The sequence below is a fragment of the Epinephelus lanceolatus genome, chromosome 10 (assembly GCF_041903045.1).
Source record: "Epinephelus lanceolatus isolate andai-2023 chromosome 10, ASM4190304v1, whole genome shotgun sequence".
NCBI classification, from domain to species: Eukaryota; Metazoa; Chordata; class Actinopteri; order Perciformes; family Serranidae; genus Epinephelus; species Epinephelus lanceolatus.
Window position 1 is genome coordinate 25,840,757 of NC_135743.1, and position 13,454 is coordinate 25,854,210.

At 39.7% G+C, this 13,454-nt stretch overlaps 1 protein-coding gene across 5 annotated transcripts; it reads left to right on the forward strand.

Annotated features, from left to right (window-relative positions):
• Nucleotides 1-49: 49 nt before the first annotated feature.
• fez2a (fasciculation and elongation protein zeta 2a) lies at nt 50-11,995 on the forward strand. 5 transcript variants are annotated; one of them, XM_033641721.2, is made up of 10 exons: nt 54-634; nt 4,605-4,713; nt 4,877-4,993; nt 5,183-5,315; nt 7,283-7,548; nt 7,744-7,824; nt 7,983-8,058; nt 8,145-8,210; nt 10,352-10,377; nt 10,855-11,995. In XM_033641721.2, exons 1-9 carry the CDS (start codon nt 300-302, stop codon nt 10,360-10,362), a joined length of 1,194 nt encoding a protein of 397 aa, XP_033497612.1. In that variant the 5' UTR covers nt 54-299; the 3' UTR covers nt 10,363-10,377; nt 10,855-11,995. The 5 variants fall into 5 exon arrangements, 4 of the variants coding, with proteins under 4 accessions (XP_033497613.1, XP_033497612.1, XP_033497608.1 ...); XR_004502495.2 differs by having other exon boundaries at nt 8,145-10,377; XM_033641719.2 differs by lacking the exon at nt 10,352-10,377 and having other exon boundaries at nt 60-634.
• The last annotated feature ends 1,459 nt before the right edge of the window (nt 11,996-13,454 follow it).

Below are 13,454 nucleotides of genomic sequence, written 5' to 3' on the forward strand. Positions count from 1 at the left end.
ATTATATTTCACTGGGACCTACAGATGAAAATGAAAATAAAGCAGTGTGTTTTTAATGCTTTTGAAAATATATGCTGATATCCAAACTCTCATTGAGCCTCAGTAGCTGTCAGAGTGCCTTCATGGTCTTGTGGTGTGGTTACTTGTAGCCACTAGTGGGCCCGGTGCGGTGCAGCCATCGTGTCCGGCTCAGCCCTGCTCTCTGTGGGAAGTGAGCGGGCATTCAGAGAGGATGCTGAGGCCTGCCAGTCCCGCGACTCATCCATCAGTAACCCGGGGCTATTAGGCTGGTCCGGGCTATGGCTGCACCTATCGCACATTTCGACGACGACTGGCCGATCGTAGGTGATCTGAGCATGGTTTCAGACCAGAGGCTGCTGCCGCAGAAAGGCCGCGCAGCCGCCGCCGCCGCGGGGGAAGCTGCACCGCAGCTCCTCCTGGATGAGGATGACTTCCCGGAGCTTCACGACAGCAGCTTCTCCCCGGGGGAAAGCGGTGCTTTCAGGTCCATGGAGGACCTGGTGAACGATTTTGACGAGAAGTTGTCGGTTTGCTTCCGTAATTTTGACGCCAGGACGGACAGCATCGCTCCTGTGAGCGAGATAACAGAGGAGTCGCTGCTGGAGAAAGACGAGTGAGTGTTGTGTTTAGGGCCTGTCCGCAGGCTACATGTTGTTTATGATGTGTGCATATGGAGACTTTAACTCTCTGCTGCAGGATGTATTTTCAAAATCATGTAAAGATATGATATCTGCTGTGGGACAGTTTATTTCATACATCAGGAACATTTCTTAACAACAGTGATCCTAAATCGTCTGTTAAGGATGTGGTGGGGCTATAATGTCAGCAACGCTTCCTCCATCCTCTCTACCTTCTGCTAAGCCATCAAACTGACAACAGAGATGTGTTTTACCTCTGTAATAAGAGTCTGCAAATGTAAGATACAGCCATTATTACACATACAACCAAACAGGTGCACTGATATCGGCGTACTATCGGTATCTGTCCCTAAGTGGCTTATAAAAACAGATATTGGCCGATATGAGCGGACCGATGAGTCATATTTGTGGTTTTACAGCCGATAATTATTTAAAATTAGCACATGATTTCTGTTTCTAGGATTACTTTTATTGCTGACCCTTATTTATTTTTTATATTCCATATTAGCGTCATGAATATTGTTATCACAAAATATCTTATATGATGATTTAGAGTCAAAGGTAAGTATATTAATAGAGTAGCTTATAGTCAGGGAATCATCTGCAGCTATTTTGATCATTTACAACCTGCTGGGAAATTTAAATATAATGGTATTGTTTCAAACATTCACATCAGTTTGTTATATTAAAGGTACTTTTACTTTACTTGAGTATTTTACTCTCATGCCACTGTCGTTCTGCTCTGCTACACAACTTTACGTAACAGTGTCACCAGATGACTACAGTCCCCTATATCTACTAAATAAGTGCATTGACGAAATCAATACGTGGATGTGCCAGAATTTTCTACAACTAAACACAGAAAAAACTGAGATAGTTGTTTTTGGCCCCAAAGAACAAAGATCAATAGTCAGTGCTCACCTTGACGCCATGACACTAAAACCTACAAATCAAGCCAGAAATCTTGGTGTAGTTCTGGACTCAGACCTAAATTTCAATAGTCACATTAAGACAATTACTAAATCAGCCTACTACCACCTTAAAAACATAGCAAGAATAAAAGAATTTCTGTCTAAACAAGATACAGAAAAACTTGTTCATGCTTTCATTTTCAGCAAGCTGGACTATTGTAATGGTGTCTTCACAGGCCTGAGTAAAAAATCAATCAGACAACTGCAGCTCGTCCAGAACGCTGCTGCCAGAGTCCTCACCAACACCAAGAGAGTGGAGCACATTACACCAGTGCTTAAATCACTGCACTGGCTTCCTGTGTGTCAAAGGATAGACTTTAAAATCTTGTTACTTGTCTATAAAGCACTAAATGGTCTCGGGCCTAAATACATCTCTGATATACGTTATGAAGCATCCAGACCCCTCAGATCATCTGGAACAGGTTTACTCAGTGTTCCCAGGATCAAAACCAAACAAGGTGAAGCAGCCTTTAGTTTCTATACTCCCCGCCTGTGGAACAAACTTCCAGAATATCTGAGGTCGGCTGAAACTGTCAACTCATTTAAATCAGGGCTTAAAACATTACTATTTACTGCAGCTTACCAGTGAACTAGATATGTAACTTATTGTTAGGATAATCTGTAGCTATTGTTTTTTATATTTGTCTGTTGTTGCTTTTGCTTTATGTTTGCTTTTTAAATGCATTTTCTGCACTGTTTTTCTTGCTTTTAGCTTTTGTTTTTAATGATCTATTGTTCCTTTACCTTTAATGTTTAATCTTAACGTATTTCTCTTGTAAAGCACATTGAATTGCCTTTTGTATGAATGGTGCTATATAAATAAAATTGCCTTGCCTTGCCTTACACTTCAGAGGGACATATTGTACTTTTTACTCCACTACAATTACTTGATAACTTCAGTCACCAGTCAAGACAATTTTAATTATGTAACACATTTCATATCACAAGCGTAAACTCAATGTGTTTAAGATGCATCATACATGACAAACATAATGTAGCGTATAAGATAATAAAATATTACATATATAAAAACAAGCGGGACATGATAAAAACAAACGAAATAAGAGGCTACTATTATTATCATTATTCACAATTAAAGGGAGATAATAGCAATGATAATACTAATAGATATGTTACGAAAAAAGATACGTTTTTTGTTTGCTTTTAAAAGAGAACACTGGTTGGTTCATGTGGAAGAGTATTCCAGAGAGCAGGACCATAATGACTGAAAGCACCATGAGCTGAATGAGAGTTGATTTTAGGTACGATGAGTTGACCTTTATTGCAACACTATTGCACTAGTTTACACAAAAACCACATGAAAATATACAAGTGCAGCTAAAATGATCAGCTGTTTGATTTGACAATTGATTTTGCAACTAATGTAATAATCATTTAGGCAAGTTTTCATTCACAAAATGTTTCAATATCTCAAATCTAAGGACTTGTCATTTTTCCTTTCTAATCATTTTATTAGTTTTGATTTATTAGGCCTGAATTGATGTAATATTTTCTGCATTGAGTACTTTTACTTTTAATACTAAAATAAAATTTCCTGATTGTATTTTTAGTCCAGGAACTAGGGGGTTGGTCATGCCAATTTGGAGGGACCATTTCTCATAGTGATTCGCTTTTAAAAGATATATGTCCCTCGTGTTGGAATATGCATGATCGCAGATCATTTTTACATGGCTCCATCATTACAATTTTTCCATGTTTTTCACCATTTTACAAATTGAGCCATTATAAAAGAGGATAACCTTCACAGAATATCATTAAGTCATATATCATTGTAAAGCTTAGACTAACATCTATCTACTGGTCACATTTTCATGACACTGGGGACAGCAGAATTTGACCTTTGACCTCTAACGCTGCCCTAGGGTGATTTCTGAATGCCTCTGTAAATAACCAACTTCATATTGATCTGATGTGCCTATAGATAGTTCCATCATAAAGAACACCAAAAGAGCTTTAAAATGACATATTGCTTAACTTTGTGCAATTTGGTTCTGATAAAATGTTCAGAACTTTGCATTGGATTCTGTTATTGGCTGAAGCAAAAACACAAATGGCCCTCTCTGGAGCCAGTGTTGTGTTCTCGTTCTGGGCTACTGTAGAACAACATGGCGGACTCTGTGACAGAGGGCCCGCTCTGTATGTAGCTTTAAACTGCTCACTCTAATGTAATGAAAACATAACAATTCTGGGTGTTGACAAAGTCTTTCTTTGGGGATATAATTTACAGTTGAAAAAAGGTAATATATCGCAACATATTTTATCACAATACTCAGCATATCGCAGCATATGATTATATCGTATCCTCCAGTGATTCCCAGCCCTGCTACACAGTGGACCTTTTAGTAAAGGATCTTAATACTTCCTCTTCTTATGATGCAGAGTGACAAAACACTTTAAAACTTTGTCAGAGGCGCTAAACATGACTTCAGTGTTTCATCAGGAGGCACCAAGCTGCAGCTTTGGGCTTCTGTGATGCCTTCTAATGTCATCATCTGTAGTATTTTCAACTTGATAAGCTCAGTTGAGGATTATACTTTCAACCGCAGAATCAAAACTGATTGTGACTTGTGGATGCGATGTCTAAAAGTATTTCTTTGGTGTCTTTGTGCATTAAATCAATACCAGTGCCCTTGCTAGAAATGTAGGTATGTTTTTCATAAATTCATCTGTTAAAGGGGTACACCAGTGATTATTGTTCCCCACTCATATGACTAAAACTGCAAAAGCACTGGATCCTACATTTCCCGTAAACCATTCAGCAGCTCCTTTTGTTAGACTACCTCTGCCTGGTAAATGTCCGTGTTCCTCAAACTCCATGCCCCAGTTTGTTTCTGAAATCTGAATTAAGAAAGCTCTCCCCAGACTTTTTTTACAGGCTGTCTGTGGGGGGTAAACTGAACATTATCAGAATAATTTAGCATTTTGGACTAAAATGTTGTTTGCTCCTTCGCAGAATCTGGAAGTCTTTGACCAGTAACTACGGGCGTGTGATGCCTGTGGACTGGAAACAGTCGCGGACATGCTCCCTCCACATTCCCACCAACAACCTGGAGGAGAAGCCTGTGAGTGACCTTACCTCTCCATCCCATCTCTGTCCCACTTTCCTCCAACCCTCAGCCCCCCTCCCTCCGTCCCAAAATCTCTTTTCTATTCATCGCAAATATTTATCGTGTCAGGGTTTAGCGCTTTGATTAAATTCCCTCCCCCTGCTCTGTTCCTGGTTAGAGAAAGACTGATGTCACGGCAGAGCTGTCAGACGATGAGGAGCTGAGGGAGCAGCTGGACATGCACTCCATCATCGTCTCCAGCCTCGCCGATGAGCCCCTTTTCACAGCAGAGCAGGTAAGTTACATGTAAACATCAACTTCCTGTATCCAAGATGCAGCCACATCGTGTCAGGCCTATTAATGCAAAGCAGCAGCTTAACATGGCTGAAATCCCTATGTGTTTCCCACACAGATTTAATAACTGATGTGTGCTGGGTTATTTTGGGCGCTGCCTCTCTGATGTGTGTGTTGGCGCTCTGTGCAGGTCATCGAGGAGATAGAGGAGATGATGCAGGACTCTCCTGACATGGAGGCAGGGCACAATCCATCTCAGTCGGACCTCTCGATGCTCTCCTTGGACGTCCAGCGGTCCACCAGGAGCCCCACCTATGAATTGAGTGAGTGTCCACTAGCCAGGACATGTGGTGTTACAAATAATCAGCAACAAAGGGAACCTTTGTTGTGGAGTTTTCTTGCAGTGCTGACTGAACTGTATTGGTCCCATGATACATTCACTTGTGGTTCTTTGCTTGTGAAGGATCATCTTGTGATTTGTTATTAATACAGTGGGCATTAACAGCATGACGCATTCTCTGACAATATGATCTTGATAAAAGTATTTTTATAACTCTGAGAATGCACATGTGAGGTACGGACCAGTGTGAGCTTCAGTACAAGTTTACCAAAACTAAAGGATAAATGGCCGTCCACCCCAAGATGGATAACGACAACAATAATGATGTTAGCATCCACACTGATCAACGCTAACCCTCCAGCTGTGTCAGCAGCTTATGACAATGGATACTGATGACCTGTAGCTTTTCATGATCATCTCTGCATCTGCATTAATAATAATAACAAAACACTTACCACCAATTCTAAGGGTGAGCCTGATTGCATCCCACATGTCCTTCTTGACAGCGTCTTTATGAAGACTGTTTCATCAAACAAGTGTGTTTTTTTTAACCTCAATTATAAGTATTTCTGTAATGTCATCTTCCATGTTGAACATGACGCCCTGTCAATTTGGCTGTCAGTATTTCTATCATTTATTAGATTGCTCTGAAAGTGATCCAATGACATTGTTTGCCTCTGTTCGTCTCATTCTAGCTGTGGTGTGGACACTTGAGTTAGACTTAAAACGTATAAAAAGTATGTAAAGTTATTCATAAAGTTGCAGTTCTTGGTTTTGAAGGCCTTTAACTCTGGTGATACTCTGAGTTTTCGCACTGTCAACAAATCCCGTGAAAAAAAAACAGTGAATTGCTGCAGCGGAGCTTCTATTGTTGCCCCCAAAAGTGTGCATAAATCCACGGCTGAAAATAGTCCACAACGAATGTGCTATTTATTACTGTTTGAGTAATGTTTGCTAAAAACTACAGTGCCCAGCTGTTTCATAAAATGACTCAGCTTTTTCTTTAAAATTAAACTAAATATTCATGACAGGTGTTCAAAGATTTATGTCTTCAGCAGGAATAAATGGATCCCGGACTCCTCCATTCTGCATGTCGAAGTATCCTTGAGCAAGATACTGAACCCCAAATTGCTCCCGATGGCTGTTCCATCGGTGTGTGAGTGTGTTAAAACTAAGTAGCAGGTGGCCACCAGTGTATGAATGTGTGTGTGAATGGGTGAATGTGTGTAGTGTAAAAAGCGCTTTGAGTGGTCGGATGACTAGAAAGGCGCTATACAAGTGCAGGTCCATCCATTTACCAAACACAGACTAAGGCGCTAACACTAAACGCTAACACTGCGTAAACCTTGTGGTGTTTCTGTGCCTGTGTTAACAGGTTAGAGCAGCCACACTGCCCGTGTGAGCAGCACGGCTCAGGGGCGGCATGGCTGCTGCTCAGCTGTGGAAAAACAAGAGATTTTTGATATCATACCACCTTTCACTTCACTTTTAATGTCTATATGTCAACGCTTCCTATTCCCATTTCAAAATAAAACCCGTCTGTCAACGATGCTGTGGACAGAATCCCCTCATTTGTTAACACAGGGCATTTTATTGTGAAATATTTGCAGGGTCATGTTGTTGAAAATGCACTGGCTTGCACACATCCATGAATGAACTGACTACCAAGTACTGACTTTAAATTGTAGAAATACAGTGGTTATAGCAGTGGGCAGTGCAGCAGCAGGAACACTGTCTGTGTGAACACCACACGCAAACGAGCTGCCGCAGTTCAGCGATGTGCTGCTCACGCAGGCAGTGTGGCCGACTCATAACACATCATTGGTTTTGGTCTTTTCATGGGATTTGTTGACAGTCGATAAATCTAAAATATTGCCACCCCCAGTCTATGTAAAATAACTGATGAATGAAGGATCAAAAAAATCAACAGCTGTGTTTTGTGTGTTCCAGGGGTGAGGACCCTGAGTGTTGCAGAGTTGAATGAGCGTCTGGAGGAGATGGAGACAAACATCAGGAGATTCTCAGAGGAGCTGGTGCAGCAGCTGGCTCTCAGGGACGAGCTGGACTTTGAGAAAGAGGTGAAGAACAGCTTCATCTCAGCGCTCATCGATGTACAAAACCGACAGAAGGAGCACCGGGAGCTGCTGAAGAAAAAGAAGAAGCTCAGAAGTGGAGCTGGGAAGTCGCAGGGCCACGCGGAGAAGACGCTCGGATCAGTGAGCGCTTTATCCTCTCACTTCTGTTTCAAACATCACCAGCCGGGTGTCTGATGATGTTGTAGTCATGTTTTTCCACTGTTTGCTTGCATTTCTTCCTGCATTTGTTTTCCAACAAACTGTATTTTCCTGAAATCTCCCATCTGTGCTCACTCTTCGTCTCATGTTTCGCTGCTTTTCTTCCTTCCTCCTCAGCGCTTCAGCGTGGAGGGAATCTCCTCTGTCATTCAGAACAGCTTTCGGCAAACTTTTGGGAGTGGGTGCAGTGAAAGACAGGTTACTTTGTATTTCTCTCTCAGCTGCTGAACTTTATCTTCCTGATTTCTGCGCTAAAAAATATACTCTGATAGAAATGTCATCCCTCAGAAACATCCTCTACAGCACCTTCATCTCAGCCATCGTTCTCTGTCTCTGTCTGTATCTCTGTTTTACAGTATTTGACCACAGTCATCCCTTACGAGAAAAAGGGAAACCCTCCGTCACTTGAGGACCTCCAGATCCTAACTAAGAGTGAGTTTCTTCATCTGTACCAGCAGAACTTGAATTTTAGCAGGTGCGACTGATTCATTCACTCCTCTGTTTCTGCTGCCCTGCAGTTCTACAAGCTATGAGAGACGACAGTGACAAAGTGCCCAGTCTCTTAACAGACTATATCCTCAAAGGTGAGCTGCTCTCTGTTGATTTTGTTTACTCACTGTAGCTGGCAGTGTGTCTGCACTGTCAGTGGTGTTCCACAGGGACTGGTGCTGGTGACGTGACCTTAAAGAACCACCACAGCAATTTTGCATGTTACAAAATTTACTTTGAATCATTTATACTCCACATTACTTTTGGCCATAATATCACATATAGATTTTATTTCCCGCAATTTCAGTACATTGTAAAATGCTTGATATCAGCAATCAAGTAAAGTTAGATGATGTTACATCACTATTACTTGATATTGCAATTGGGAGCAGGTATTACTTTGAAAGCAATTCATGCTGATGCATTGAAAGACACAACAAAATGTGAAATTTGACAGTTGGCAGCCATAAGCCATCACGTTTTCAGTCATTTGTAGATTAAATACAACAAGAAAATATTCATAGTCTTAAAAGCATGATTTAAATCTGGTACTTAAAAAGTCTGGTAGCTGACTCTGAGGTCTCAAATGACACAGTGCTCGATGAGTATGAGCTGCAGACTGTACATAAAAATGGCCGACGCGTCTCCACTGAAGCCAAAATGTCCCGGATACAGGCGCTGACATTTTGTTCTGGTGATGTCATTTGGAGCCAGAGTCTGCGCAGTAGTAATTGGGGAATGAGGCCACTGTATTAAGGTCCTGCACATACACCCGCCTGACTCAATCACAGGTCAATCACGGCTATATATATATATGTATTAAACGGATAGTTGAACATACATCAGCATGACAAGATCTACCTAAAATAGCAGAAACATCTTTAGAAAAAAATTATTTAATGTGTTTTTTGATTTTTTTAGTTTGGCCCATGTCCCATCTGTTAACATGGAGGGGGCGGGGTTTCTGACCTATACCACAGCCAGCGACCAGGGGGCGATTGAGATGCTTTGGCTTTACTTTGGGGGAGCTGTAATGTCATCCAGCTTTATTATATAGTCTACAGTCTGTATACCACACTTAACGATGGAAAACATGATAGCTTCCTAAGAGTGAATCACGAACCCCTCAATCACCCCCTGGTGGCTGGCTGCAGTATAGGTCATGAACCCTCCATGTAAGCTGATGGGACATTGGCTAATCTAAAAAATCAAAATACACATTAAAAACATTTTCCCAAAAATGGTTTCTGTCATTTAAAGTAGTTCCTATCACACTGTTGTGTGTTTTTTTCTGATAAGTTTGGCTTTAAGTAGTCATTTAATGTCATGAAAAGGGGATTTGACATCATGATTGACAGCTGTGTGTGCCAATCCGTGTGCTCATGATCAATAACTCTGCTCACGATTGGTTGGCCAAGAACTTGATACTGTGGAGATCGCTGCTGCGCTGACTATGGCTCCAAATGACTTCACCAGCGCAAGATGGCAGCAGCGGTATCCAGGATATTTTGGCTTCATTTTTGTACAGTCGGGGGTAAGTGGAGACGTGTTGTCTAGCCATTGTACATTTTCTTTAGGTTAACCCAGATGTTAGCTTTGTCCTGGTTCCCTCAACATAAAGCCTATGGGACTGTTCAGTTGGTTTTTCAATAATAGCAGAAAATGAGGACCATTTTTATGTTGATTTTTTTAGGCATAAATGCAATCTGCAGAAGTAAAAAGCTAACGTTAGGCTACAAAAGAAGTAGGCTACACCATGACCTCACAACTTCACCGTCACCACCACAATGAGCCTATAAAGCCGTGCTCGGCGTGATGATTATCTTTAACCTCATTCAGCTACTTGCTACCAACTGTTTTTGGCATGTAAACCACCTTTTAAGAGCTTATTTTAGGCATCTAACCAAAAAAACCATTGACTTTGTGACAAACCGGAAGTGCAAACAAGCTAACTCCTTTCTTTTAGGCCTGCAGCAGTAAATGCAATTTGGACAAAAAAAAAAAAGACCATGTCATGCAACTCAAATTTGACTTCCACACTGTACTGAAATCAGCTGGAGTCAACAGCTGCCTGAAGGCAAGAAAAACACAACTGCTTCAGAAAGTAACTATTATTAATGTACCTCTATCTTTTATATCTTTCATGCCCTTCCTTTCACATGTTCTGTTTTCATTCTTTCATGTTTTCTTTCTCTACTTCTTTAAATCTAATTTATCGCTGCCTTACGCTCACTAGCTCTGATGTGAGCAACGGACTGAGAGGTTTGTTTCACACATTGATGTGCACTGTTGTGGTTGTCGCTGCTCACATTGGGAGAGCGCCCCCTCTCTACCACTGAACTGTAGTGCAGTCTGACCCTGACGTTTCTCCTTTTCACCTTACACCCCCCCTCCCACACAGTGACTGGCTTCAGCATGATCAAGCCCTCTTTTTGTCAAGACTCACTGGGAGTGACTCACTGTCACACATATTAAACCTCTATTCATCCCTCAGTTAATATTCAAGACACAGTTTTATGATCATAAGTCATCTGATAAAAGTGTTTATCCTCACCCATCCTACTTCAGAAATAGGTTTGTCAACGGCACTAACTGGTGTGCTACAGTTTAGAATTGTCCTTTTGCTTTTCCTGTTAACATCTCCTACTTTGTAATTTGTACTGATCCCCTCACTGTGAAGCTTCATCTCTTGGTCACTCATAGCTCTGGTAATATTGATCTCATTCTCTGTTATTACAGTGCTTTGCCCAACGTAAGACCAGAGGGACTGTGCCCCACACCCTGCAGAGGCTTCAGATAGTTTAACAACAAGAAGATGAAGAGGACGCATTGTATTTTTCATTTTCTTTTTTGCAGACATGAAGTAAACTTAATTTATTCCTGCATGTTTTTACCTCAAGATGTGGTTTTTTTTTTGGTTCTTTTCTTCATTTAGTTGTATATATTTTGTGTTGGACATTGTGATTTTGCAAACCTTGTGTGTTCCTGTGAATTTTGACTCCTTTTCAGTGTTTTTTTTTGTTTGTTTTCTTGCACTGTGAAAGAGTTTCTTAAAAAATATAAATTGTACAAGAAAAGTACCCAGGTAGATGAATACCAGCGTTGAGGCTGCACTGTTTGGAAACTGAGCTATAAGTGAGCGCAAAAGCAGAGTGCAAAGGGCTTTGTATTTATCTGAAGAGCTGAACTAGCAACGAACAAATGCACCAAGCACGTTGAAGTTGCAGTAATAGAGAATTATGAAAAGAGCTTTGATGCATCAAAACTGTAAAGTATAAACAGTAAATAAGAGTATTTTGTTTGACGATCCCCAAGAGGAAATTAATAAGTATTACAGCAGCACATGAGACAGATCAGAGAGAGAGGAAGAAACAGGATACATAGAGCATAATGTAATAATAACAAATAAATGAGTTAGTTACCTTAAACCGGTATAATGTAAAACCATCATATAATTCAACACGTTGCAGCAAATGTGTGTCACCTGCTTTCATCTCAGCAGAACACCACATGTATTATCATTATTATTATTGGATGGAAGATAAAGTGTTGATGTAGTCTGGACTGAAATGAACTAATTAACTAACTATGCATTTAAGTGAGTACTGAATTGTGACCCATGCACTGTCTGTACTTTGGTGACGCTGACTGGAACTCTGAATCAGAGGCTGGAGCGTCGACGTGCCTGCTGTGCACAGGGCAGCTTGTTATTCTGTATGTATTCTCGTGTATTTACAGACTGCCTTTGCCTTTGCCTGAACTTTTGTACATGATAAATTACTTATTTTCAATGAATGTCAAATTGCTGGACTACTTACAGAACCTGCTTCATTGTTAATTTATTTTGTAAATCTTTTGTTTCAAATATATTGATAAAATTGCACCCTCTTTGTCTCACTGTGTTTTATTCATTTAATAATATACAAGCGAACAATAAACACAATAATGAAGAATCAGAGCAAATACGTAACATAAAGTGCAAAATAAGAAGTGAAGTGGCTGAAAAAAAATAAAGCCTGTTTATATAGATAAATAAATCTGAAAATAGTAATAAAATATATACCTTAATTTCCAGGTGCATAGGCATGGCCGTAGCCAGCTATGAGGTCACTGAGGTAGGTAAAAATTTCAAAGAGAAAAAAATAGAAGAAGCCCCAAACAGCATGATAATTTTTTTTTAAATCTTTATCAACAAACATAAAAGTGCAATGACAACCACCAGGGGGTTACATACATTATGAGGCAACATTCCAGAATATCGTATTACATAAATACATTAAAAAGAGCACATAAATCAAAAGTCTTAATGGCTTTCATGTCAGTAGAATGTCTGAAAATTTTAATATATTGTTTGACCTCATTTACAAAGATGGAAAGGAGTGGTTTTTGGTTGGTGTATTGACATTAATGGATATGCCATTTGGCTAATAGTATAATAAGGTTAATGATATAAAATTGTTTTGTTTTTTTTTTGCAGATGGATAGTCAATGAAGCCAAAGCAAAAAGGAAAATGTGGTTCTATATAAGTAGAACTCAATTTACAAATATCTTCCCGTAATTTGGTCAAGAAAGGGCAAGACCAAAATAAATGAAAAACATCTTCAGAGTCTCCTTCACAGAAAGAGCAATTGACACCTATATCTTTTTTGAATCATTGTAAGAAAACTTTAGATGGGTAACATCTGTGAATTATTTTAAAAGATACTTCTTTTAGTTTATTATTTATCATATATCTAGCAGGTAAGTTCCAAATCTTTTTCCAGTCAAGGTTACTGACAAAGTTGTTCCAATAAGCTACCACATATGGAATTGACACCTCTTTCTGAAATAATGAACATATACGACGATTACTATTGTGTGTTGAAGAGAAACAAATTTGACCAATTTCAGGTTTGGTTGGATCAATGGATAATACTGTTGGATTCTGTCCTGCTGTACTTTTAAATGACATAATTACTCCAGCAGGGATTGCACTTATAACAACATTAAATTCACTAATAGGGATTACGATACTATATTTTAACATAAATTCTTGATATGTCATTAATGATCCATTTGAATTAAACAACTGACGAACCAAAGTAAACAATATGGGTAAAATAAGGATTTGTTTCTATGATGTCTTTATTGTTCCATATGTATCTATGTGGGGAAAAATTATGTTTATAAATCAATGACCAAGAAAGAAGCATCTGTTTATGAAAGTTGGATAGTTTTGAGGGGACTTTTTCAACATTATAATTACAAAATAAGAGGAAATTGTGGCCTCCTAATTTAGAGAAAATAAAATTTGGTATGAAGTTCCAAATTGAAGATGGGGTCTTGATGAATTGTTTTA

Bases quoted from the DNA above. Each gene is read 5' to 3' on its own strand.
- fez2a (XM_033641717.2), top strand. From the start codon at position 300: ATGGCTGCACCTATCGCACATTTCGACGACGACTGGCCGATCGTAGGT. The intron at 635-4,604 runs GTGAGTGTTGTG...GCTCCTTCGCAG, and splicing joins TCGCTGCTGGAGAAAGACGA to AATCTGGAAGTCTTTGACCA. The intron at 8,059-8,144 runs GTGAGTTTCTTC...GCTGCCCTGCAG, and splicing joins CCTCCAGATCCTAACTAAGA to TTCTACAAGCTATGAGAGAC.